The 24,068-nt window shown below is 46.1% G+C and overlaps 1 protein-coding gene across 9 annotated transcripts in view; it reads left to right on the top strand.

Moving 5' to 3' along the window:
- Positions 1 to 21,234, top strand: part of PRKCQ (protein kinase C theta) — a 200,702-nt gene extending 179,468 nt beyond the window's left edge. For all 9 annotated transcript variants that reach the window (XM_034644273.1, XM_034644269.1, XM_034644277.1 and 6 more), the window contains 4 exons: positions 4,410 to 4,548; positions 10,027 to 10,215; positions 18,278 to 18,406; positions 20,520 to 21,234. In XM_034644273.1, the coding sequence (XP_034500164.1) occupies positions 4,410 to 4,548; positions 10,027 to 10,215; positions 18,278 to 18,406; positions 20,520 to 20,675 (613 nt within the window). In that variant the 3' untranslated portion in view covers positions 20,676 to 21,234. The remainder of the gene's footprint in view (positions 1 to 4,409; positions 4,549 to 10,026; positions 10,216 to 18,277; positions 18,407 to 20,519) is intronic.
- Positions 21,235 to 24,068: the final 2,834 nt, after the last annotated feature.

Here is a 24,068-nt window from a genome sequence, read left to right as displayed (position 1 = left end):
TACCTAATGAAGTCACTTCCTGGGTTTTTATTTTATTTTATATTTTTTTGGAGATAAAGTATGAGTACATGAAAAGACACTCTAAAAAAGTGAATCCGATTCTAATTAAAAGTGTCAACAGGAAGAAAAATGGTGTCCTCAGAATTAGGGGAGGGTTTGCAAAAAAAAAAAAAATTCCTATCAGAAAGGGGATATTAAGAGAGAGAGGAGATATCTATATCTATATCTATATCTATAGATATATATAGATATAGATATCGAGAGAGAGAGAGAGAGAGAGAGAGAGAGGAGAGCCTTTGCAAATGGAAGAAGTGATTCCAGAAAAGGCACAGAAACAGAAGTAAGGAGGTCAAGCAAGGAACATTAAACACATGGGTCCACTTTTATTGGAATGGCTGAGACTAAGCCGTCCCAAGAATTGAGTCTGAGAGAAGTAGAGAGGCAGGCGGCAACATCATCCTGTACCATCTGTTGGTATTATAACAGCAGTGACATCTCAGAAGAGGTCTCAGCCATGGTTTGGGTTAAATGTAAAAATGAGAAGCTGGAAAATACGCAGACAAAAAAGATTGGAGATTCTAGATTCTTAGGAGTATTAGAACTGAAAGTCACCTTAAGAGGATATCTTATCAGTGATAACACTGGCCCAACCCCTATATTTGAGGCCACTTACAAATGTTTTCTCATGGATTACCTCATTCAAGGCTCACCAGGTCGTGTGGGATAAGCAAGGCAGGCATCATTGTACCCATTTTCCAGATAAGTCCTTGGAGCTTAGCGGGGATGTAGCTTGGCTGAGCTGGTGTTCTGTAAGGGATATGTGAGGAGTAAATAGTTGTACCTACGAACACTCTGGCCTTTGGGTTCTATGGCATTTCCCGTTCGCCCTCCTCTGCCCTCATTCCTTACCCTCATGGAGGTCTGGCTCTGCCTGGCAGACTTCTGGACCTTTCCCATTCTAACTTAATCTCTCAAAATATCAATGACCTTTTCTCTCCCAACCCCTAACACTTGGATCACCTTAGAGGGTGGAATGAAAATCAAATGCTCGTTTTCCTAGCCTGAGGCCCGGAGAACATTTATTTTTAGGATTAAAATTCACCCGGGTAGTCACAGAAGACTCAGAATCTTAGCAAGTTCAGTTCAGTGAGAAAGACTAGGTGAGCGTGGTTTAGAGGATATAGAAGAGAAGGTCTGGGTTTGCATCCTAGCCCACTGACTGTATGAGCTGGGGTAAGTTGTACGGCCCTTAAGAGTCTTTCTTTCCATCAGAAAAATGTGAATAAAAATAATAATTCCAGATCAAAGGGCCGTTGAGAGAATCAAATAATGAAATGCCTTCAAGAGCAAGAAAATCCAATATTAATATTAGATTCAATGCTCATTATCTTCAGAACCTACATATAGCACTACAGCTAGATAGCTGGCTCCCTAGTGATGACCCCCAAACCATCCTTCAGCCAAATGTCGAGGAACACGTGTACATGGCTATAAGCGATGCAAATATGTTCCTTATAGCAGAAACCCCAAGTGATACCAATATTGTGTAGAGTGCAGAAACTCATGATGTGCTATATGTTGGCTAACTGAATTTAAATTTAAAAAAATAAGGATGTTAATACATGGAAAAAATATTGAGGGGAGTGCAGTTTAGAAAATGAATCTACAATTTTAGCATGAGGAGTTAAATAGGACCTATACTTGGATTTCCTGGAATTCATAAGTCACAATGCAAGTGTACTCAATCAAAGTTAAGGAATAGGAATCAGAAGACCTAAGGAAAGACAGACGTATTGGACAGATAATGAAAGTGTGACAGCATTTGAGTTAGGAAGAGAGAGAAACAACCAATATGGATAGGAACGTGAGATACAGCCTCACATGTCCTGGAGATACCCCAGCCAGACAGGAACGGTCTGTGATGCCCTGGTTTATGGAGATTATGGACCAAACTGGCCCAGACGGAAGATGTCAACTCTAGAGACATCTGCTAATAGTATCACTCCACCAAAACACAGCCGCATTCCACACTCACTCTCCCTGGCTACTTTACTCTAGCAGAAGGTGGAGAAAGCAATGGAAGGGAACAGTTACTCAGGACTTCACAGCAACTCATAATTGCTGGTGGTGAGCCAATCCCTAGTGGGTGACGGTTCCTTCAGCAAACATTTATTGAATGCTCCATACGTGCTACCCCCCGTCAGAGCTGTCACAGTAGAGCAAACAGCAAACAATACATATTTCCACCCTCATGAAGCTTACTGTTTAATGAGAAGCAAAGCAAACAGTGAAGGGAACTTTAGGCTAATGTGAATATTGAAGACCACTCAAACTTTTGCTTAAGTGAAACCTCAGCCTCCTTGAGCAACTGGAACTGAGAATGCAGACCCATCAGAAACCAAAGTAGCTTCTCTCTCATCCTTGTCTCCTCTTTGGGTTGACACAGGCTCTGTCTCTGCTCCTGAGCTAGCCACTTCTTTTTTCTCCTCTCACTAGCTGGTCTACTGTTCCCGTAAGGCCATGCTAGAGGACATCCATCAGCAGCCCTAAGTACCAGACACCTAACCAAGACAGATTAGTGCTGCCTTCTCACAGCCCCACCATCCCCGAAGAGAAAACCTGAATGATCCGGCTGAGTCCAGCCACCTAAGGTTAGGAGACAGGGCTACTTGCGAGGCCCTTTGGGACCAGAATCTTGGAGAAAGGAATGATGAGCAAACTGTCAAAGAGGAGGTACAGAAAAGAGTAAACTGACAGCGGTTCCTATTTTCTCCCAAGTCACCTTCTCTAACAAGGAAGACCATGGTAGCCACCACCAGCCTCACATCCTAAACTTGGGTTTCGGGAAGTTCAGAAATCCAAGGGCAGAAGACATAAAGGAAAAGAAAGCTGAATGTTCTGTAACAAACTGGAATTCATAAGCTGCTATCAATTAAAAAAAAGTTTAAAGCAAGTGATGTCAAGGGTAGCGTTTGGATGGTCTTTAAAACATCAATTTCATGGGTACAGAGTGAAAAGGAGCTGGCATAACGGAATCTTATGTAGGAAAAGAAAAACACACCTGAAGGTTTTAGTTTCCAGTAAGCTCACTGTAACCGCTACAGTGACCGAGTGTCAGGACCCAGCAGGGCAACCGCCGGGCTGCCGCAGGGAAGGGTCAGGAGGTCAAGACAAAAGCTGGTGGTGCCACCGTCATTGGCACAATGCAATTATACATCTGGAAGATACCGGTTCCTGTCTCAGCACCAAATTTTAAGAAGGAAATTATTGATAGATTCAAGCTATTTGGAGGGCAAGGGCCAGAATGCTGAAGCATCTGAAAATCAGGCCATCTGAGGAACAAAATTCTTGACCTTGGTGAAGGAAAGACAAGACAAAACTTGAGGTCATTTTCCAAATATTCAGAGTATCACATGTAATAGCAGTGTTCTAGTACAATCACTGGGAGGCATAATTTGATTTTTTTTAAATCTTCTCAGTCATATTTACCTAAAAAATGGAATGGGCGCTCTACAAGGATACCAGTTCTCTAAGGAAAGAGGAATTTATTGACATGGTTTCTGGCATCAGATGGATTCTGGCTCTAGAATTATTCTTAGATAGGAGCGGCCTTCCTCCATCAGTCTCGGAATTAGGTGCAGTATAATTAATCCATAAAGAGTCAGAAATACTTGGGAAATCGCATAAAATGAGCGCGTGGTTCAGGCCTTTCTTCCCTCGCCGTGGAAGAAAAACACTGGGATACAGAGCCCAGGGCCGTGTCTTGCCTGTTATTACATCGAGTGGCACTCCTTGGTCAGTCAGAAAAAGGAATCTGAAACCAGCCATTCCGTTGAGAGGTCAGTGCTGTCCATACCACCATTTTGTACACAAGAAGACAGGTGGACGTGTTGTGTAGTATTCAACACCACCCTACGTCAGACACATCCCCAGCTACAAGCCCCTGATGGCATTTCATCGCTGGCTGTTTCTTCACATCCCCATATTGTTTCTTGAAGGCACCTTAGAACTGAAGGATGCTACCCTGGCGAGAGAACACATTACCCATCCCACCACCATGCAGCCATCCGTACACAGCTCCGGAGATGCACCAAGTGCTTCCCTGGGCCTGGCAGATACAAAAGTCTGTCAGAGTCAGGCCTGAGAAAGCCGACCTGGGCCAAGAAGGGCCAGGTGAAGTCCCAAACATGAAATGCTCGTCAAGGAGCAAACACCAAGAAGGCAGCAGCGAGCCCATGGGCAGAGCCACAGATTGAAGTACGGGCTTGGAAGGGAAGAGGAGGACCAGCAAAGCAGACACTCCTGGTGCCCTGAGGCTGTGATGGGACAAGTGACTGCCCCACGTGCAGCAGTTCTGTTTTAACAAAAAATGTATTAAAGTGAGATTTTGCTTTGCTTTTGTGTTTCAGAGACCTGAAGCTAGATAATATCCTGTTAGACAAGGACGGACATATCAAAATAGCGGACTTTGGAATGTGCAAGGAGAACATGTTAGGAGATGCCAAGACAAACACTTTCTGCGGAACCCCTGACTACATCGCCCCAGAGGTGAGGATGTGCTGCCTGAAGGGTGTGCGTGGACGCTTGCCCCACTCCACGTGGCCCCAGTGCTTCTTCCTCCCCTGGAAAAAAAATCACAAAATTTTAAGTCGTTTGTTTCAGGAGTTGTATTTGTTTTTCCGAGTATTTCACAAATGCAGCTGCACACGAGGGCTGTGTGCAGACCGACCTCTCTCTGCACCTTCAGTCTCCCTCACCTTCCACCATGCTTGTCTTCACCATTCTTTTTTTTCTTAAGATTTTATTTATTTATTTGTCAGAGAGAGAGAGAGAGCAGAGGGAGAAGCAGGCTCCCCGCTGAGCAAGGAGCCCGATGTGGGACTCGATCCCAGAACCCTGGGATCATGACCTGAGCTGAAGGCATACGCTTCACCGACCGAGCCACCCAGGCGCCCCACACTCTTCCATTCTTGCCCCCTTGTCTTCTTACTGGATGTTCTCCATGAGCAATAGTATCTAGGACTATAGTTTTAACTCCAAAAATCAATATGACCAGCCCAAACAACTTCTTGCCCCAGCTGTCACAGGCCAAACATAACAGGTGTCAAACTCACTGTCACCGTTTTTAGCCCTCTTATGACGCGACATGGGTGGCCGAGATCTGGTACTGAGAGTACAAGAGACCAGACAATACAGGTCTATATCCTGTAGCTTATCTTCAAGCCTCTTTGCAGATAACTTTTTAAGGATTTGCCATTTTGTGAAAATGAGTTGAGAGAGAACCCAGCAATCCACGTCATTGGGCACACAACACAAATGACATATAGTAAGTAATAGTAATGATGGTAACACACCGTGCAGTATGCTGAAAGCAAACGCACAAATGTAGCCACCACGCTTCCTCTGAGAGGGGGCTTCCCATTCTTCCCTCAGGAGACCTCAGTTACTGTTCAAAGTTCTAAACAAGGGCACCAGTGTCACTCTTAATTTTTTTTAAAAATTAACACAGATACAAGTTCTAACATTCTCTTCCGCCGTCTCGCTGTACCATCTGGTTGACCCCTGGAGCGCATGCACCGTTCGGAAGGCCACTGCTCCACTGAGACACCACATTAACCCTTCTAATAGGCCAGCCTGTCACTCCACCATTTTCAAACCTTCACGACATCCCTGTTATCAGCTGAGCACAAGCCAAAATCCTGGAAATCAGTCCTTAATAATAGGTCCCTGGCCTTGCATTTTGCATTCATCTCTCCTATTCCTTAACCATATGCTCTGAGGCTTTGGCCCGTGGTTATCCCCAAGATGACCCCCAAAGTCGTCGTCTCCCTGAAGATGCCTCTGGTTTCCTGAAACAGTTGTTCCTCGCTCTGTGCTACCACACACTTGTGTAATCCAAGGTACCAGTAAACCATTTCTCACACTCAGAACCCGTGATTTAGCCATCCTAATGTCTCCACCCCTCAGCTTGGAGCACCCGTCAACCTTCTGACTAAATGACCCCACAGCCTCAATGTCCATCTGTGAATATACGCTAGATTTCCCCACCGCTGGCCCCCTTTTATACAATAAATCTCGCTAGCCTCTCCCTTCTCTATCCATGAAAGTACTACCCATTTTTCAATATTTATCTTACACACTGACCAATTGTCCCCTCCTCAAAAAAAATAAATAAAGGAAGTATGCTCTCCTGCCTCTGAACCTTAATAAAAATTTAACCTTCCCTTCTTGCGGCTCTAAGTACATGCCCCTAGTACTGTTTTTATGTGTGTCCCATCATCCCCAGGGAAGGGACCCTGTGGCAAACGAAAAGTCGGCTCGGCCAGGCAAAGCATTAAAAACACACAGGAGGACAGAGCAGGTGGGACAAGGGCCATGAAGCCCACCTGGCAGGAGAACCCAAATTACAGATATAAATGCCTTTCAGAGCAACATCAGGAAGGATGCACAAAAAAATGCAGACTGCACTCCCCAAGCTGGGGAGTATCCCCAGTCCATCCCTCCTGAGGCATAAAACTCTAGGTCTTCCGGTTATAGGGCTGAGGGTCCAACCTAGAACTGGGGGCCCAAGCTCATTTTGACAATGACTAGGGAAAGACACATGGAAACACCCTCTCTTTAACATATACTAGCCACTTAGTAAATCCATGTGGGATTCCAGTACCCAAGCACCAGCTCCCTGGAGAGAGCAGGCGTCACCTGGAGACCAAAAGTGGAGAGGCGCTGGGTGGTCATTTCGTAAACTCTGACAGCCCGTCACCGCAGTGAGCCTCACACAGAGGTGACTCACTAGCTCGGCCAGGCAGAGGGAGAAGCGGATCGCTCTCACGGCTGGGGACAAAGGGAGTCTCTGATGTCCAGTGGCAACGTCTTTAGTATCTGAATTATTTGAGGAAAGATGGGGGAAGGAAACAGGACAAGAGCGGATGAGGCCATAAGAAGGCAGCAGGGGCGGAGACCGAAACAGAGAAAGGGGCCACTCTCCAGCCAGTGTTTCTCCACCAGTTTCTTGAAAAATACACGTGGTGTGAGCATGGCCGTGTTAGGCTGAGGTTTAATCCAGGAGACATTAAATATGGACAGAACATTATGTAGTAACACCCCCCCTGCCCTCCCCCCACCCCCCGCGATATTAGAATATCGCTCTAATTCACTAACTAGGACATCTTCTAGAAGACCGGTAACCTCCCGAAGTCCAGTCACCGTCCTTTGTTAAATAGGGATCACAGGTCCTACCTCAGGAGTTCGTATTAGAAAAGCACACAATGTATAGCAAACACCTAACGCAGGTCAGCAGACCTCTGTTCAGGCAGCGTGAATCTGCACTGTGCTTCTTCCTCCTAATTTAAGACAAAATCTTTATTAACATCACCTAGCTTTGGAAGACTTAATTTCCGCCACCGCTGTCTCCTGTCCTCCCAATTTCATCTGTCCTTCCAGATGAAGTTGTTTACAAAGATGGGACGCTCAGAGCAGTTCTGGTTGCTTTGGGCTCCCCCTTGTGACAAGTCCGGGGAATTGCATGGGAAGCAGTCCTCCCCCACTCCTCCCAATTTAAGGCAAGCGCACCTGAACGAAGATTGGGGGTCTGTGCTCACACACGCACCCTTGTTTTCTTTATCGTTCTCCCCGGATCTACTTTAAAACTCTGCCTTAAGGAATACTCTGTCTTCTCTAAACTTGAAAGTTAACTTTAGCGTTTAAAACTTGAGGTAAGGATAGTGGCTACATGTTTATGCCGGAAGTCCGTGGCAGATTGCAAAAATCTGTCTGCCACTTGAACTTTATTTTCACAAATGGATACCCATTGATCAAAACAGGTATTTATCCTAGAACATATAGTCATTTCCATAGGACACAGCACTCTGTCTTCCCTACTTTTCCCTGGGTTCTCACAACAACCCAGTAATAAGTCAGCCAGATGTTATCACCACTTTTCACAAATGAGGCACGGGGGTGGGGGGATGAAGGAGTCTGCCCCAAACCCCACAAGAAGGGACTGAACCAGAGGTAGAACCCACACCATTTTGCATGGCCGTGTCAGTTTTGTTGGGGTCGATCAACTCTTGTGTTGGGGTCACTCCCCCCATATCCCAGAGCCTCACTCCAGATGTATCTCATTCCCCAAGGAAAGGCCTGGGGGGGGGTCAGAGACGGCAGCTGTGCACCTCATTCTGCCGCATCAAAACGTTCCCCAGCATCAAGACATGGAATGTCTAGAAAACAGCATCATTTTTCTGTCCTAAAACCACCAGTGCTGTAATTCCACCGTTCATTCCCAAGGCCCATTTAAGAAGAAATTCCATTTCAGATGAGGAACTAACAGTAAAATGACCTTCGTGTGTTGACGTGTATGTGCTCACCCGGGGTGGGGGAGCACTGGGCTGGGCTTTAAGTTGCAGGGTGGAAAGGATGGCCATTCCAAGAGGGTCCCAGTCACACTTTTTCATTTTGTGCTTCAATACTATGACGGCTTCTCCATTTTGGGTTATAAAGAAGCTTGTCCCCAACCCATCCTGGGAGTGGCAGTCACGAAAGACAAGGATTTTCTTCTCTTCTTCATTTAACAAATTGTTATTGTGTTCCTACTATGTACTGGTTTTAATTGTGGTAAAATATGCATACGGTAAAATATACCATCTTACCATCCTTAAGAGTATTATTCAGTGAGTGGTAAGTATATTCCCATTATTATACAACCAATCTCCAGAATTTTTTTTATCTGGCACAACTGAAACTCTACACCCATTAAACAGCTCCCCATTTCCCCAAACCCCCAGCAACCATCATTTTACTTTCTGTCCCTATAAATCAGCCTCTTCTAGGGACCTCACAGAAGTGGAATCATACGGTGTTTGTCTTTTTGAGTCTGGCTCATTTCACTTAGCACAATGTCCTCAAGGTCTGTCTATGGGTCAGGATTTCATTCGGTTTAAGGCTGAGTAATATTCTCCTGTATGTGTAATCACGTTGTTTGTCCATGCATCTGCTCACGGACACTACGCACGGGGTTAGAGAGGTCGCAGCTTGGTTTGTTGGGATGCCAAGCACTGAGCAGAGTTACAAGTACTTACCTCCCAACATTAAGTAAGGAAGCGGCTGAATACAGGCTACAGAATAGAAAAATCTTTTCTGCCAGAAGAGAGGACTGGTGAAAGGGCAGCAATCTTTGTAAAAGTTAGGTGGGATCCCAGACTTTAAACCCGTTTCCCTAAAGGACAAACCAGACCAGTTCTACCCGAAGCACCACTGTCGAGCTGCACATTACTGTCAGCGGATTTCTGGATCTGAAGTCTGTTATCCTAGTCTCTTTTGGCATATTCCTTAAGTCTTTTTTTTTTTTTTGAAAGAACTCAAGTGGGGGGGAGGCAGGGAGAGGGGGAGAGAGAGAGAGAGAGAGAGAATCCCAAGCACGCTCCTTGCCCAGCACGACGGGGGGGGGGGGGGACTCAATCTCACAACCCTGAGATCATGACCTGAGCCAAAATCTTGAGTCGGGCGCTTAACCAATGGAGCCATGAGGCGCCCCACTAAATCTGATTCTTCAATGGTGACCATAGAAGGGACTCATTAGTTGTACAACAGTGGCTGGACAGGAATGGATTTGGTCAGATGACCTCTGGAATGTGTAATTACCTACCGAAAGTTTATGCAAAGTCTCAGGACAGAAGTCAGTAGAACATGTGAGTCTGGTTTAGCTATTCACAGGAGAGCATAGATACACACCGGCTTCCTTAGGTCCGAGTCTAGCACCCAAGTCCTCACATCACAGGTGGGAAAATGAAGGAGAATGGCACAGGTCAGTTGTAAATAAGGCCAGAGAAAGAGTAAAAATTAAAACCAAAAAAGTTTGCTCGGTTTGGCACTGCCCACTCGTTTCTATTCAATCATCAGCTTCTCAAAAGATAGAGTCTTCAGTGTGATCTGTGTCGTCACCATCAACTATGTACCGACTGGTGTTGAAGCCGAGTTTCCGCTCATCCACCTCATGTTTCTTAATGACATCTCTGCCTCTTGGCCACACAGATCTTGCTGGGTCAGAAATACAACCATTCTGTTGACTGGTGGTCCTTCGGCGTCCTCCTCTATGAGATGCTGATTGGTCAGTCCCCTTTCCATGGGCAAGATGAAGAAGAGCTTTTCCACTCCATCCGTATGGACAATCCCTTTTACCCCCGATGGCTTGAGAAGGAGGCGAAGGACCTTCTCGTGAAGGTAAGAAATGAAGTCAAGGAGACTCCATAGGGTTCGGTTTAGGTATTCTGATTGGCACTCCCATTCATTTCTAGGTTCCAATTTATCTATGGTGAACAATAGTCATCTCGAACTGGGTTTCAATGGGGCGCTCACCATCTGTGTCAACTGCTGGCACCAATAGGATGGACATTAGATACCAAAATAAGATAACATTCATGTGGCTAATTTACACAAGAAATGCCCAAAAACCAGTTCCATGACTCTTGAATGCCCTCACTTTGAGATGCAATTGGCCCGTTGACAAGTGCAATTTGTGGCTTAAAACTCAAACCTTTGGTTTCCCATCATGCCCATTAAACTGATTCGGTCCACTTAATCTTCCCCTTCCTACCTGGACAGTGTGTACGACTTTTCTGCTCACTCAGGCGAAAGACAAATCTCTCATCACTCTTAAGCCATAAAAACTATCTCAGTTCAGAAATTACAACCGTTCAGCCCAAGACAGAAATCATCACATCAATCTGATCTCTAAAGCAAAGACTTCTAATCCCTCTCCTCGCATCAGGTTCAGGACAGGCAGCCACTCACCTTTGGAGAAGGGAATGTGGTTACATTGCGGTCAACTGTGTCCTCCAACTGTGTTCTCTTCCCCTCTAACTCTGGAGTTTCTATTTCAGACTGGTCATACCAGGTTAAATGCAGGGAGAGGATGCAAGGATAAGGAGGGGAAACAATTGTTCTTTTATTGCTGGGTGGCTTTATGCTCTGAATCTGGAAGATTGTGAAGGCCAGCCCTTTTGTGAGGCATTCTAGTGGGTCTTTGGGAAGTACTTGTCAGTGGGGACATTTTTGGCTGAAGCCCTTGATACACAGGCCGTTCAGTCCATTCCCTGGCCCACTACTGCACCAAACTCTAATTCCATGATGTTCCATCTCACTGAGACACCCCTCCTCCCCCACTGCTCACTGCCTTCTGGATGAGCCTTTTAGGCAGTATTTAATATGCTGCAGACCGGCTTTCCAGCCACATTCCCTTCCTGTGTCCACTGCAAATATTGATGCATTCCCCCCCCCATTACTCAGAGTTCAGACTGTCACTAACTCTGAGTCGGACCCCTGACCACGATAGCCCAGAATCAGTGCAGAACCGGTAATACCACAGAGGGGAACTGGGCTCTGAAAATCGCCTGCCGTGAACCGGGAGCTCCTAGGGCAAACCAGTGGATACATGTGCGAATCACCTGAGAGCCATCATGAAAGATTTGGATTTTAGGCAGAGTCCCCGTTTACCTTTGTAGAGGGTGAGAACGCAGTGTCTGGGGACAAAATAACAAAACTAAACCACGGTACTACGACATGCTATCACATATAACCACCGCCCGTACCCAGTGAGCTGTCCCGGCAACTGTTCGGACAAGGAGTTGTGCCGGCGTGATCAAGAAGCTAGCAAATCGAAAAGCAGTGGACCAAGAATACAGGTGTTCTCAATTCTGGCCTCTCCTATCTCAGTTGGCTTTTAAAAACATCATTTAGTGGGGGCGCCTGGGTGGCACAGCGGTTAAGCGTCTGCCTTCAGCTCAGGGCGTGATCCCGGCGTTATGGGATCGAGCCCCACATCAGGCTCTTCNCCGCCCGTACCCAGTGAGCTGTCCCGGCAACTGTTCGGACAAGGAGTTGTGCCGGCGTGATCAAGAAGCTAGCAAATCGAAAAGCAGTGGACCAAGAATACAGGTGTTCTCAATTCTGGCCTCTCCTATCTCAGTTGGCTTAAAAAAACATCATTTAGTGAAATATTTTCAGCCTTGGTGTCTTTGTTTTGAAACGGGAGGACAGGAGAGGACCTTTCAACATTAAAGCCTATCAGTGGATTTTAAATCTAAACTGAACAAGATGACCCGGCCCATCTTGTTTCACTAGTCTACTTTTTTCTCGTGAACTCCTTGGACTTAAACGTCAAGGGCATCCGCTTCTCCTGCTCTCATACAACGGACCGCTTGTCCAGAGTCTTTGAAATGTTGAGGCAACTTTAGAGCCCGCCCTCAGGAATCAAGACGTTGACTCTAGAATGCTGACAGAGCCCTCCCCGGACACCGAGGCCAGGCTGGCGGCAGTACAAGCGAGCCAGTTCAACGCAGCTTTCCATTCCGCTCATCCAAACAAGCCACAAACCCAGAACACTCTCGGAACGACCAATTAAATATACTTTTAATGACGGCACAACACACATAGAAAAGGAAAGCTGATTTCAAAATTAACCAATTAAAAAGACGACTACAGTAAAAATGAAGTTAGCAGGATTGCAATGGAAGCAATTTTGCTTTACATAAAGGCAAGTCCAAACATTAGAGTTGCTGCCTTTGTTTTACACAACTCAGGGGAGTCGGGGAGGTATGGTTGGCTACCGTGGCTGTAACAAACTATCACAGACTGAGGGACTCACACAACACATTTATTTACTCACAGTTCTGGAGGCTGGAGGTCCAAGAGCAGGGTCCGGCGGGGTTGGTTTCTGGCAAAGTTTTTCTTCCCGGTTTGCAGGCAGACACCATCTTGCTTTGTCCTCACCGAGTGGGTGAAGAGCTTTCTGCTGTTTCCTCTTAAAGTATTTTATTGGACCGGGTTCATGCCCACATGACCTCATTTAACCTTAATTGCTCCCTTCCTCCAGATACACTCACATTGGGGGTTAGGGCTTCAAGGTATGAATTTTGAAGGGACACACTTCAACCTGCAGTGTGGGGGTGCACTGAGAAAGCCTGAGCCAACAAAACCTACCAGAAGGAGGAAATGAGGAAGCAGTTTGGGGGCTGCCTGGAGGCGATCCACCTTCACCTGTTGATGTTCCAGAAAACTCCACAGCTGTGCTTTCCAAACCCAGCTCCGCCTCGGGATCTGGGAGAGCTCCTGGCGAGGAGTGAGGGTGAAGGAGTAACGGGGCCAGGTGGAGTTAATCAGAAGTAAATGCTGGAAGTGATGGTTTCAAAGGACAGAAGGACTGAGTAGGAAGAAAGGATGGCTTCCAGTTGGAGGAGGGAAGGTGACAAGTCATGTGTATGGACTATTACTCAGCAGGAAAAAGAAAGGAACAGTTATTGATAATACAAAGCAACTTGGATGGATCACAAGGGCATCTGGCCAGTCTCAAAAGGTTGCACAGTGTGTGTCCACTTGTGTGACATTCTTGAAAGGACACTGTGGAGACAGAAATCAGATTAGTGGCAGTGGGGGTTAGGGAGTATGACTGGAAAGGGGTATCCCGAGGGACAGCTTTGTGCTGACAGGACAATTCTGGGTCTTGTGTGTCATGGTAGTTACCCAGATCTACACACGGGACAAAATGACAAGAGAACGAGACACACACATTGTATCAATGCCAGTCTCCTGGTTTCGGTATCACACTGTAATTATATACAATATAGGCATTCGGGGAAGCTGGTGAAGAGTACACAGGACACCTGTACTAGCTTTTTTTTTTTTTTTTAAGATTTTATTTATTTGACAGAGAGAGCACAAGCAGGGGGAGTGGCAGAGGGAAAGGGAGAAGCAGGCTCTCTGCTGAGCAAGGAGTCCGAGTTGGGGCTCCATCCCAGGACTCTGGGATCATGACCTGAGCAGAAAGCAGATGCTTAACCGACTGAGCCACGCAGGCACCCCCACCTGCACTAGCTTTTAACATCCTGTGAATCTATACGTCCAGGCTGAATGTGTCCACCCCAAATTCTATACTGAAGCCCCAACCCTCAAAGTGATGATTATAGGAGGTGAGGCCTTTGGGACATAATTAGGCATTGATGACATAATGAGAGTGGGGCCACCAGGAAGGACTAGTGCCCTTATACAAAGAGGAAGAGAGAGATTTCTCTCTCTCCAAGTACAGTCACCAGGGAAGGGCCATGTGAGCACACAGCAAGGAGGTGGCCATCTACAAGCCAAGGAGAGGGTCCTCACCAGAAACTGCCCAGGCTGGCACCGTGATCTTGGACTTCCAGCCTCCAGGACTGTGACAAGTAAATGTTTCTTGTTGAAGCCACCACGCAGTACATGGCGCTTCGTTATGGCAGCCCAAGCAGACCAAGACACTAGAATTATTGCAAAATAACACATTTATCAACAAAGTAAAATCTACGGCAAAATGTCAGCAAATACCAAAACCAAAATCATGTGCAGTTTCAATAGCAGGAAAAAGATTTGCTGGGAGAGTGGAAAATAAATCAGGTTCAACAGAGCAGAAACCAAGACAAGTGAGAATAAAGAATGGGGGTGGGGGGACTAGTTGGTGAAAGTGGTTTTACATCCACGTGGAGGAGATGGGGCTTATTCTTCCCCTGTCCTTGCTCCATGAGGAAGAAAGTCCTCTCCCGTGGTCCAGCAGTTGGGCTGATAAAAATTAGTTTCCCTCATGCAATTTGCTGACAGTAAGACTGGCCCCTAGTTTTATCTCTGTTCCCCATTTGCTCTGTCACTTTGATCCAATGGTCCCCCACATCCTTGAGCTCCCTTTTCTGCAAAGATCAAAGGCAGTATCGTTTCTGAGGAACTTCCTCTAGGGAATTGTGCACATCATGTTGTAAAACCCAGAAGTAATTGGTCCTCTGGAAAAGCAGCACCTGTCAACAGCAGCGGCATCCGTGTCAGACTCTGTCCCCTGTCCGTCGCTGGGCGTGATGCACGTAGTGTATGAACAACCTATCAGTGGGAGAGGCTCCATCACGAATCGCAATGGGGACACTGCTGTTCGGCTGACTCTTGCCAAAGAAACAGCCCTTCCTCCCTCACCTATTCATCCAGGATGTCCTGCCCCATTTATTTGGAAACCGCTGGGAGATGAATGACCTCCAACGGAAACATCTCTCCCTTCTGTAGAAAGATCTGAGGAGGGAAAGAGGAGGGGGGACGACTCCAGGGACAGGCACTAGGCTGGTGGCCGTTCTTGGCAGCCCAGCACTGCGTTCTAGCCCAGACGGTTGAGTGAGTTTAAACAAACTCCAGCCGCATCCTGGCCATTCGTGCACGAGGTGTGCTGTTTCCTGTCAATGTAAACCACCCTCTGACAGCTTTTGTGAACAAAGGCAAGTCTTTACTCATGAACACTGAGTCCCTCGGTGCAGCTTCCGTGGCACAGAGCCGATGGCCTCCCATGAGGTCACCAGTCATCTTCAGGACCTGGAAGGAGGACGGGTGATCTGTGGCAGGACAGAGAAGACGGTAACGGACTCTTGTGCGAGACTAGAAAGACATTTGCGTCTCGAAGCTGGAGATCACGTTGTATTCTCATTACACCTTTTATCTTTTCAAATATATTTTTTTATTTTCACAGGTACATAGACCAGGCTCAGAAAGCTTGGTCATGATGCCCTAGGTACAAATGCCACATGGTACTGGGAAAATCTAATGGGAAACAGCATGGCGCCCATGCAGCCTAGGGCAGTTACTTCTAATTTAATTCACTAAAGCCTTTAATTATAACAACATGAGCTAGTTTTTGGCCCATTCTTGAGGCACTCACACCTTCCCTCCCATCTTGTTTCATCAGAATGTCCTTAAGAAGTCGAAGTCAATAGGGTATTATGATCGTTTCAAGGAAAGAGATATGGGGCAAGTCACTTTTCCCCTCTGCTTCTAAAAAATCTATCTGCTTTTCCATCTATTGACTTACGTTGGTGTTTGAGTCTACAGGAAAAAAAAAAAGTTTTACTGTGAAGTTGGTGCCCTTTCTATATGCTGTTCTATAGGCTAAAAACAAGAAGCTAACAGAAAGTGAGGACTGAAGACATACCATCTGCAAGTAATAAAGTAGGACCACTTGCTCACCTGCTCAGCGAACATTTCTTGAGCATCTGCATTGTGCATGGCACTGTGCGAAGTTGGAAGAAGGAGCAACGTAAATAGTGTCTGCCCGCAGAGCTTAAACTCCGAAGAGTACTCTTAAAAAACATATATATAGTGATACTTTATCTAATGAAGGGAAGATGTTCAGATGTTCCGCAGGGCCCAGAGGAGGCACTATTCCACACCAGAAGCAAGAAGGGGCTGCTTCTAATTTAGGCTCTATCCCTGACGATGGCTGGATCTGTGATCTTGAGCAAGTTACATAGCCACTCTGAACCTTAGTTTCCTCAACTGACAATGGGACAGTGATAACTGCTTTTAGAATCTGTTTTTAAAATCAGCTGAGACCTATAGCACCATGCCTGACTCTCCAAGAACATTGGTTGGCATGAGTCCCAGGGTCAACCATATGACCATGAGCTTGACTTGAAGGGCAGGAGAGCTCACCAGGAGTTAAAGGAATCAAACAAAGCCTCACAAAGAAGAGGGGTTATAAGCTCACCCTGACTGGTGGGCTGGGATTTAAAGATGAGGAGAAGGAAATGGGAGCAGAATGTGGGGAGAGGCATCTCCTTGCAAGATGGGAAGTTCCCTAGTGAAAGAGGCAGGAAAGACAGGTGGCACATTCAGTGAGTAGGCGTGTCTGGACAGAAGAGAGGGTTACAGTGGGAATGGAAGGAGGTGTGTCAGCGGAGGCCACGGAGAGCCTGGGATGGCCACCTAGGCTCAGAGGACGTTAGGACTCACCAGGGCACTGGGATGACCTTGCTTCACCCTGCATTTTACAGCTGAGGAGACTGAGACAGAAAACCTGCCAGAGGCCACGTGGGTAGTAAGTCTTGGGTGACAGCCTCATGTTAGTGGTTTTCTAATAGAGCTTTAGAACCTTAAATTCCATTGAGAGGTGCCAGCGGCCATCAGTAGGGTAAGGGGGAGAGGAATTTAGGACTGACCATGTGGATATACTAGGTGGTCGCATAAGCATTACCCTTGGACTTTTTTTAAAAAAAGATCATCATAATTACAAAAAAGAAGGAAAACAGTCTCCACTTTGCTACAGCATGTCGGTTTGTTCTTTAAGTTTGGGGATTTTGCGGGGGCGGGGGGGGTTTGGTAGAGCCTTTGAAGATTTTCAAGCAAGACAAGTAAAGCAGTGTTTGCAAACACATAGACTGGCTATTCTTAAAAAGTAAAAGCAAGAGATCCCCGTAAATTAGTTGTTAATGGAGGTCCGGTCCTTCCAGAGCCTCCTGGAAAATCACGGCATTTCACTGTGGTTTCTGTTTCAGAGATCCACGGTGTCCTTACGACGCCCCGCAGCTAGCGGATACTTTCTAAACAGACATCTAGCTGGGGTGAGAAAAGTCATAACCGCCGCAGGCACTCGGGACCCGTGGCTTCCCCAGGTCTCGTGTTCGGGCTCTCCTATTCCGTGCTGCCCTTGACCTGCTATGTTTGAGTTTGAAGAGTTTCCAAGTTTCTTTCCTGTCCTGGCCAATGTTTAGTTTGACCTCGTGGGGGACAGTAACAGGAGAGGGGACAGCGCAAGAAAGAAAATACGTATGTAACAAGTCAGAAAATATTAACGATGATTTGAATTAAACATCATTTTACCAGCAGGGCTGCAGACTCTCGGCGACTGTCCAAAGCGGACTCTCAGCGACTGGTTTATATTATTCCTAAAGTGAGCTTTTCCTCATAGCGGGACTGTTACCCTTAGAAGGCAGCTTTGTCAGAAATCAAGCTCGATTAATGGGTGGTCAACTAAGCAACAAATGATCACTTGTTCTATGTTGTTGAATCAGTGCATGTGTGTGTGCGTGTGTGTGTGTGTGTGTACACGTGTGTGTAATTCTATCAGCCCCCCACAGAACAGCCCTGAAAGAAGGACACGTCACTCACTTCACATGGGAGGACGCTGTGAGTCAGTCCTGTAAGCTGCCGGGGGTCCTGTACATGACACAGGGCAAAGCTGACCTCAAACCAGCCCAATATCCCTTGAAAGACAGCATTTCCAGGGCAAAGAGCAAAAAAGCAAAAGCCCAGATCCTGGAATATTCAGAAGGTTCATTTGAGGGAGAATGTTGTCACCGGGGTGACTTGAGGCAACAGTTGATACCGGTAAGTACAAAAATAAGGTTAGAAAAGCAAGTGTCAAATCCCTGTGGCTCTGGGCTAAGAAATGCACCCTTGTCCGAGGCTGACTGCTGGTCCCCTGAGAAGTAACGGCTCCCTTTCTGCTACTGCTCAGCTCTTCGTGAGGGAACCCGAAAAGAGGCTGGGAGTGAGGGGAGACATCCGCCAGCACCCTTTGTTTCGGGAGATCAACTGGGAAGAGCTTGAAAGAAAGGAGATTGACCCACCGTTCCGGCCGAAAGTGGTAAGGACCCACCAGGACCGTTTGCTCCCCACCATTCCGGCTGCGCTTCCCCCCACCTTCCCCCCAGGGCTGCCTGCCTGCCCCTCACCCTGCCTGAGTCCCAGCTTCCCTCCTGGGTTCAGCTCCTGGAGGAAAGTGCTTCTTTAGCCGTCATTCAGGTTATCCGGCTGGTGGGGGAGCAGGGAGCAAGGGGATGTCACCCTTGTTCGCAGTATCTAACCTCTGTGATGAGATCGCGTACCAGCACGAAGCTGAACTGCTGGGCGTACGTCCTCGGGCTTACCGGGCACGTGCCTGTGACTCTCGGGTAAGATGTGGAGCCTTTGCACGGGGTACACACGTGCTCCGTGGTCAGTCCACATGACCCAAAACGTGGAAGTCCGGGATTTTGGAGCCATCTTTTCCATGATATTTATTCAAGCGTGCCTGATGTTTGTAATCCGTTCACGAAACTCTCTTCCCTGATGGTGATGGTTACGTGTTCTCCTGTTTGAGGAAGAAGTCGGCTGGGGCTTAGGAAAGGACGGGTCTCTAAATTCCCATGAGCATGCTCCCCTAGCAAAAGTCACTGACCTCCACGAGAACAGGCAGAATGCGCCGGCCACATGCCGAACAGGCCACCACAGAGTGAAGACAAGAGTAAAGCATGGTTAAGATGAAAGAGCTCTGCATGCATGTAATGCCACTGAGCCACACTCCTAAAAATGGTTCAGATGGCCCCTTTTATGTTATGTGTATTTTACAACAATTTCTATAAGAAATAATTTTTTTAAAGAGTAAAGCAAAGTGGTGGGTTGGCCGACTTTACCCATCCCTGGTGATTACCGGGAAGAAAGTAGTAATGACCCGGGTAGATAGAAACCTTCCCTAACGTCTCTTTGCATGGAGATGGCATAGGCTTGTGGATTCCAAAGCAGAGGGCTTCACTCTAGAAAGAGCTAGTGCTATTAGTCAGGATAGTAGATGGCCAGAAGAAGCAAGTCTGTGCCCTCGGTTAGCAGACTTAGTCTCAACATTTGTCCCGAGCTCTGGGGATGCTCTAAGGATTCTAGGCTGGCCTCTAGCAGTCTTATTATTTGTGACAATGCCATGCCTAACCTATGAGCTGTTAATTTGTGACAAAATGGATTTTTACCTTGTTTTAGCTCATCAGAACAATGTGACTCGTGTCTCAACTTCCATGGTACGTTACAAGCGACTTGATATTGTCCACCTAAAAACCAGACTTTTGATCTACATTTTCCCTGCAGGACAGTTCTCGATTCTGCCGGTAGGAAGGAATTTCCCTCACATGTTGTCTAAAGAGCTATTAGTAGGCAGAGGCCACAGGCCATTGGCCTCGCCGGCTTAGGAGCCCCCTTGAGGGTAGGAAGAGTCTGACTCTTGTTATGCTCATATATACAAGGGTGGCTTCTGATAATCTCAAAAAATTGAACTGTATGCCATACAAAGCAGTATTTATAAATAGGTATTTGTTTTTACCTTTTTTTTTTTCTNCAAAGCAGTATTTATAAATAGGTATTTGTTTTTACCTTCTTTTTTTTTTCTCATGGGCACTAATGGACCGGGTAGCTTGAGGGGAACTAGTCCCAATCTGTCTGTGGAAGACAGTCCAAGATCGTTAATAATAAAATTAACATGGGTAGTGGAACCAACAGTAGTGAAGGATATTGATATAAAAACAGGAATATATAATCTGCAAAACTCCTGCCCTCAGCTCCCACCCTCCATCCCTTCCCTCCACCCCCTCCCCAAACTGTCCCCTGAAGACTGAAAGGCTACAGGTCAAATTTGGGCTCACCACCGTTTCAAAGGTCTCCAGTCCCGTTTCCTGTAAACTGTTAACCAGAAGCATGAGATCCTATCTGAATGTATATGGTGAAGTTCCTTTACATGAATTTCATTGTACTATTGCTAAGCGAATGCCTCAGGATCTTGGAAATGTTCCATAAATCCACATATGACCATCTCTAAGTATGACTTCAGTTTACCTGCAAGGTCCACCTTGTCATACCCAGACTGTAGCCTTAGATAACAGGCATGAACATAATTAATTCAGTGGCTGATTTTCTTCCCTTTTTCTCTCCACCGCCTCCCTTAAACTCTGATCAAGAAATCACCGTATGATTGCAGCAATTTCGACAAAGAATTCTTAAATGAGAAACCCCGGCTGTCGTTTGCAGACAGAGCCCTGATCAACAGTATGGACCAGAACATGTTCAGAAACTTTTCCTTCATTAACCCGGGGATGGAGAGGTTGATATCCTGAAGCACCTCCCCTGACACACGAGGGAATTTGCCTTGAGGCTTCGAACTGGTTCAAGTGATGTTCCTTGGATGCCTTTTCACCTTGGGAAAGAAAAGAAACACTCAATAATACAGGCCGAGACCTTTTAGCTCCTCACTGACCTTGTCTCTGCAGCAGAAGCCAACTGCACTTCACTAATAACCACGCCCCTCGGTGCCTCTCCTGTCCTCTCCCGTGGCCACTCTTGAAGCTAGGTCATCACTAACCGCAGTTACGGACTGGCACAATGGTTCTCCTCTGCACTGTGAAAAGACCTGAAAAGTTAATATTGCCCTAAGTCATGGCTCTTCCCGTGGGCACCAAGGGCTGGTCAATGACCAGAGGGACACAGTGAGCACAGACTTCTCAAGACCGAAGCAGCACGTCGCCTGGGACAGGAGCGGACTTCATTCAGCCGCAGACAAGTAACCACTAACCCGTTTTGTTCTGTTCACGTCTGTGGAAGTGTAAATGGTGGCGGGGGAAGGCCTGGATAGGTTTTTATGGGAATTCTTCACAATAAACGTAGCTTGTAACTTGAGATTTACAAATCCATTCGTTCTGATTAGCCATGAAATTCTCGGGAAAGAGGAAAATGGAAAGTAAGAGGAGCTCATGTCACTGAGATGGAGGGTGTAATAAAACACCTACTGTGGCTATCTTGTCAACGTAGACATTAGAGTCAAACAAAGATGGAATCACTTACTCCTGCCAATAGGACCATCCCACCCACCCATTCTCAGTTGATTTCAGTATCAGTGGAAGTTACTCATTACCATCCTCTTCTCACTGTAACAAGAAAGGAAGCGTATAATTCTTCCAACAGAAAAGAAAACCAATCNATAGGACCATCCCACCCACCCATTCTCAGTTGATTTCAGTATCAGTGGAAGTTACTCATTACCATCCTCTTCACACTGTAACAAGAAAGGAAGCGTATAATTCTTCCAACAGAAAAGAAAACCAATCTCTTATTATACCCTTAAAGTTGATTTGATGACTCATTTGTCTCCCTTTAGGCATTATTCAAAATAAAAGACCCACGTGTGGTACTTGTAGCAGTCGATCTTTTTAACTAGAATTCTAGCTATACATTTTAAGTATCTGTGCTGTTTGTATATTTTGATAAAATATTGTGACTTAATGATAAAGAGGTGGCTATGTAAAAATGGAATAAAAGAAAGAAAGAAAGATGCCTCCTAATAGTTTAATTCCCTACCTGTCCCCCCAAGAACTTGGGTTTTGTCGTGGTTATCATCAAAATGTAGCTAGCATTGAGTTGATGTTGTAAATTTTGGGAATCACTAAAAATCCCCAAATAGGTGAGAAACTCAGATAACAGAAGTTATCTGTTATGTTCCTCTTTCCCTTCACCGCAAGATCTGTTGGGAGTGGTCCACGAGTGTTGCCTCTACTCTTTCAACACCGAATCCAGCTCTGCCCTCTCACCTGTCCCCAGGCACTGCTTCCTCCAGGACTACCTTCCTGCTAGTGCTCGTGGAATGTACGAGGTCCTCAGCTACCTTTGTGCAGTGTTTTAGACAAGGAAAGACTCTCCCTTTGATCTCAGCCCCATTAGTCACTGTGACACAGCACTTTTCCCCTTTTGCTGCCTTTACCTTTGACTGCCCCCTTGACCAGCCCCTTTCCTCCTAGCCCAAATCACTTCCAAGGCCCCTCTCCCCATCTTGTTTTCACTGTCTCTTGGCTCTTTCTTGCCACCGCATGCCTTCAAGGATCCCTCAATGCACATCATCTTCAACCCATATCTCCAGTTCCAATCTTGCTTCCAGGCTTCAGGCTCCACTGACTTGCTCTTTCCTTACAACCTCACTTTCTCTGGGGTTTCCCAACTCCATTAATGGCACCATCATAGGTCCAGGCGTCCAGGCCCAGAACCTCAAAGTCATTGTCGACTGTCCCCTGTCCCTGTTTTCTTTAACCAAATCCTTATGATTCAGCCTCTGTAGTCTCTCCAAAAGAGAGACTCATCTCTACTTTCTCTCTTGCTAATCATGTCTGGATCAGTCTCCCCATTTTAAGTCTTTCTCCCCATTTTAATTCGTGTATACAGCATACATTATTAACCATATGGTAGGAATAACTTTTCCTTNCTCTCCAAAAGAGAGACTCATCTCTACTTTCTCTCTTGCTAATCATGTCTGGATCAGTCTCCCCATTTTAAGTCTTTCTCCCCATTTTAATTCGTGTATACAGCATACATTATTAACCATATGGTAGGAGTATCTTTTCCTCTGCCCTCTTAAGTTAAGAACCTGGGGACTGCTGATTAAATTGACAAAAGACATTAGCAAGAGAAGCACGCTTTTACTTACACATGCTATACGCATGTAAGAGTGCCCAGTGATGAGTAATTCGAAGAAGTGGTTAGAATTGGGGATTTAAATACCTAGCGAAGCAGGATAAAGTAGGGTGGGGGAGAGAAAAGGCTCCTGTGGGAAGGACAAATGGGTTTCTTGAAGGAATGTAAATGGGCTTTCAGGAGAATAAATAGAAGATAAGAAAGTTTGTAATAGTGTTTGTCTGTAGAGGTATGAGTGGTCTTTCCATCTTCCTCAGGGTCATAACATTCCCCCAGAGAGGAGATTTATGGTAAGTAGGTTTACTCTTGGTCTCACTCCTACAAATAGACCCACCCTGAAGAGGAAATTTTTGGCAGTTCCCATTTCTCTGAAATTTCTGCTTTCAGTTAGATAAGGAAAACTCCAAGAAGGCCTCTTTCTGCATCTGTTGAATCCCAAGTATCTTTAACCTAAAATAATCTTTATTATTTATGGAACATAAAAATATTATCTTCACATATCAGTTTTTAATCCCATTACACTCATGTTCAAAACTCTGTGTAATCTTTCCTGGCTAAAACCCATGCAGGGCCACCCATTCTGTCCCCAACCTCTCTACCTGACTTCCCATTTCCACCTTTCACTCACCTGTGCTCTAGTCAATCTGAATTTCTTAGCACTGCCTATAAACTCCCACCATTTCCCACCTCTGGGACTCCCTGATACTAGTTTTTCTGCCTAGAATGCCCATTTCCGCACATTCAACATCTTTCTGTCTCTCAAGATCCAGTTCAGCTGACACATCCGCCATGCAGTATCTCAATCCTGGGGTATCCCATGAGCTGGTGTATCTCCCGCCTCTCTAAGCTCCCACCAGATTGTATTTCTCTGTCCTCTCATGGCACTCTATCAAGCTGTGAAAGTGTGTAGTTTGCCTCCCTTTCTAGGCTGTAAATCCCTAAGGGTAGGATCTCAGTCCAGTTTGTCTTTATGCTTCCCACAGTTCCTTTGTACAGTGGCCCTTAAACAATATAGGAGTTAGAGACACTGACCCTTGGCATAGTTGAAAATC

The sequence above is a fragment of the Ailuropoda melanoleuca genome, chromosome 15, assembly GCF_002007445.2.
Source record: "Ailuropoda melanoleuca isolate Jingjing chromosome 15, ASM200744v2, whole genome shotgun sequence".
Lineage (NCBI taxonomy): Eukaryota > Metazoa > Chordata > Mammalia > Carnivora > Ursidae > Ailuropoda > Ailuropoda melanoleuca.
The sequence above is the reverse complement of the archived record's forward strand: the minus strand, read 5'-3'. Positions and strand labels throughout refer to the sequence as shown.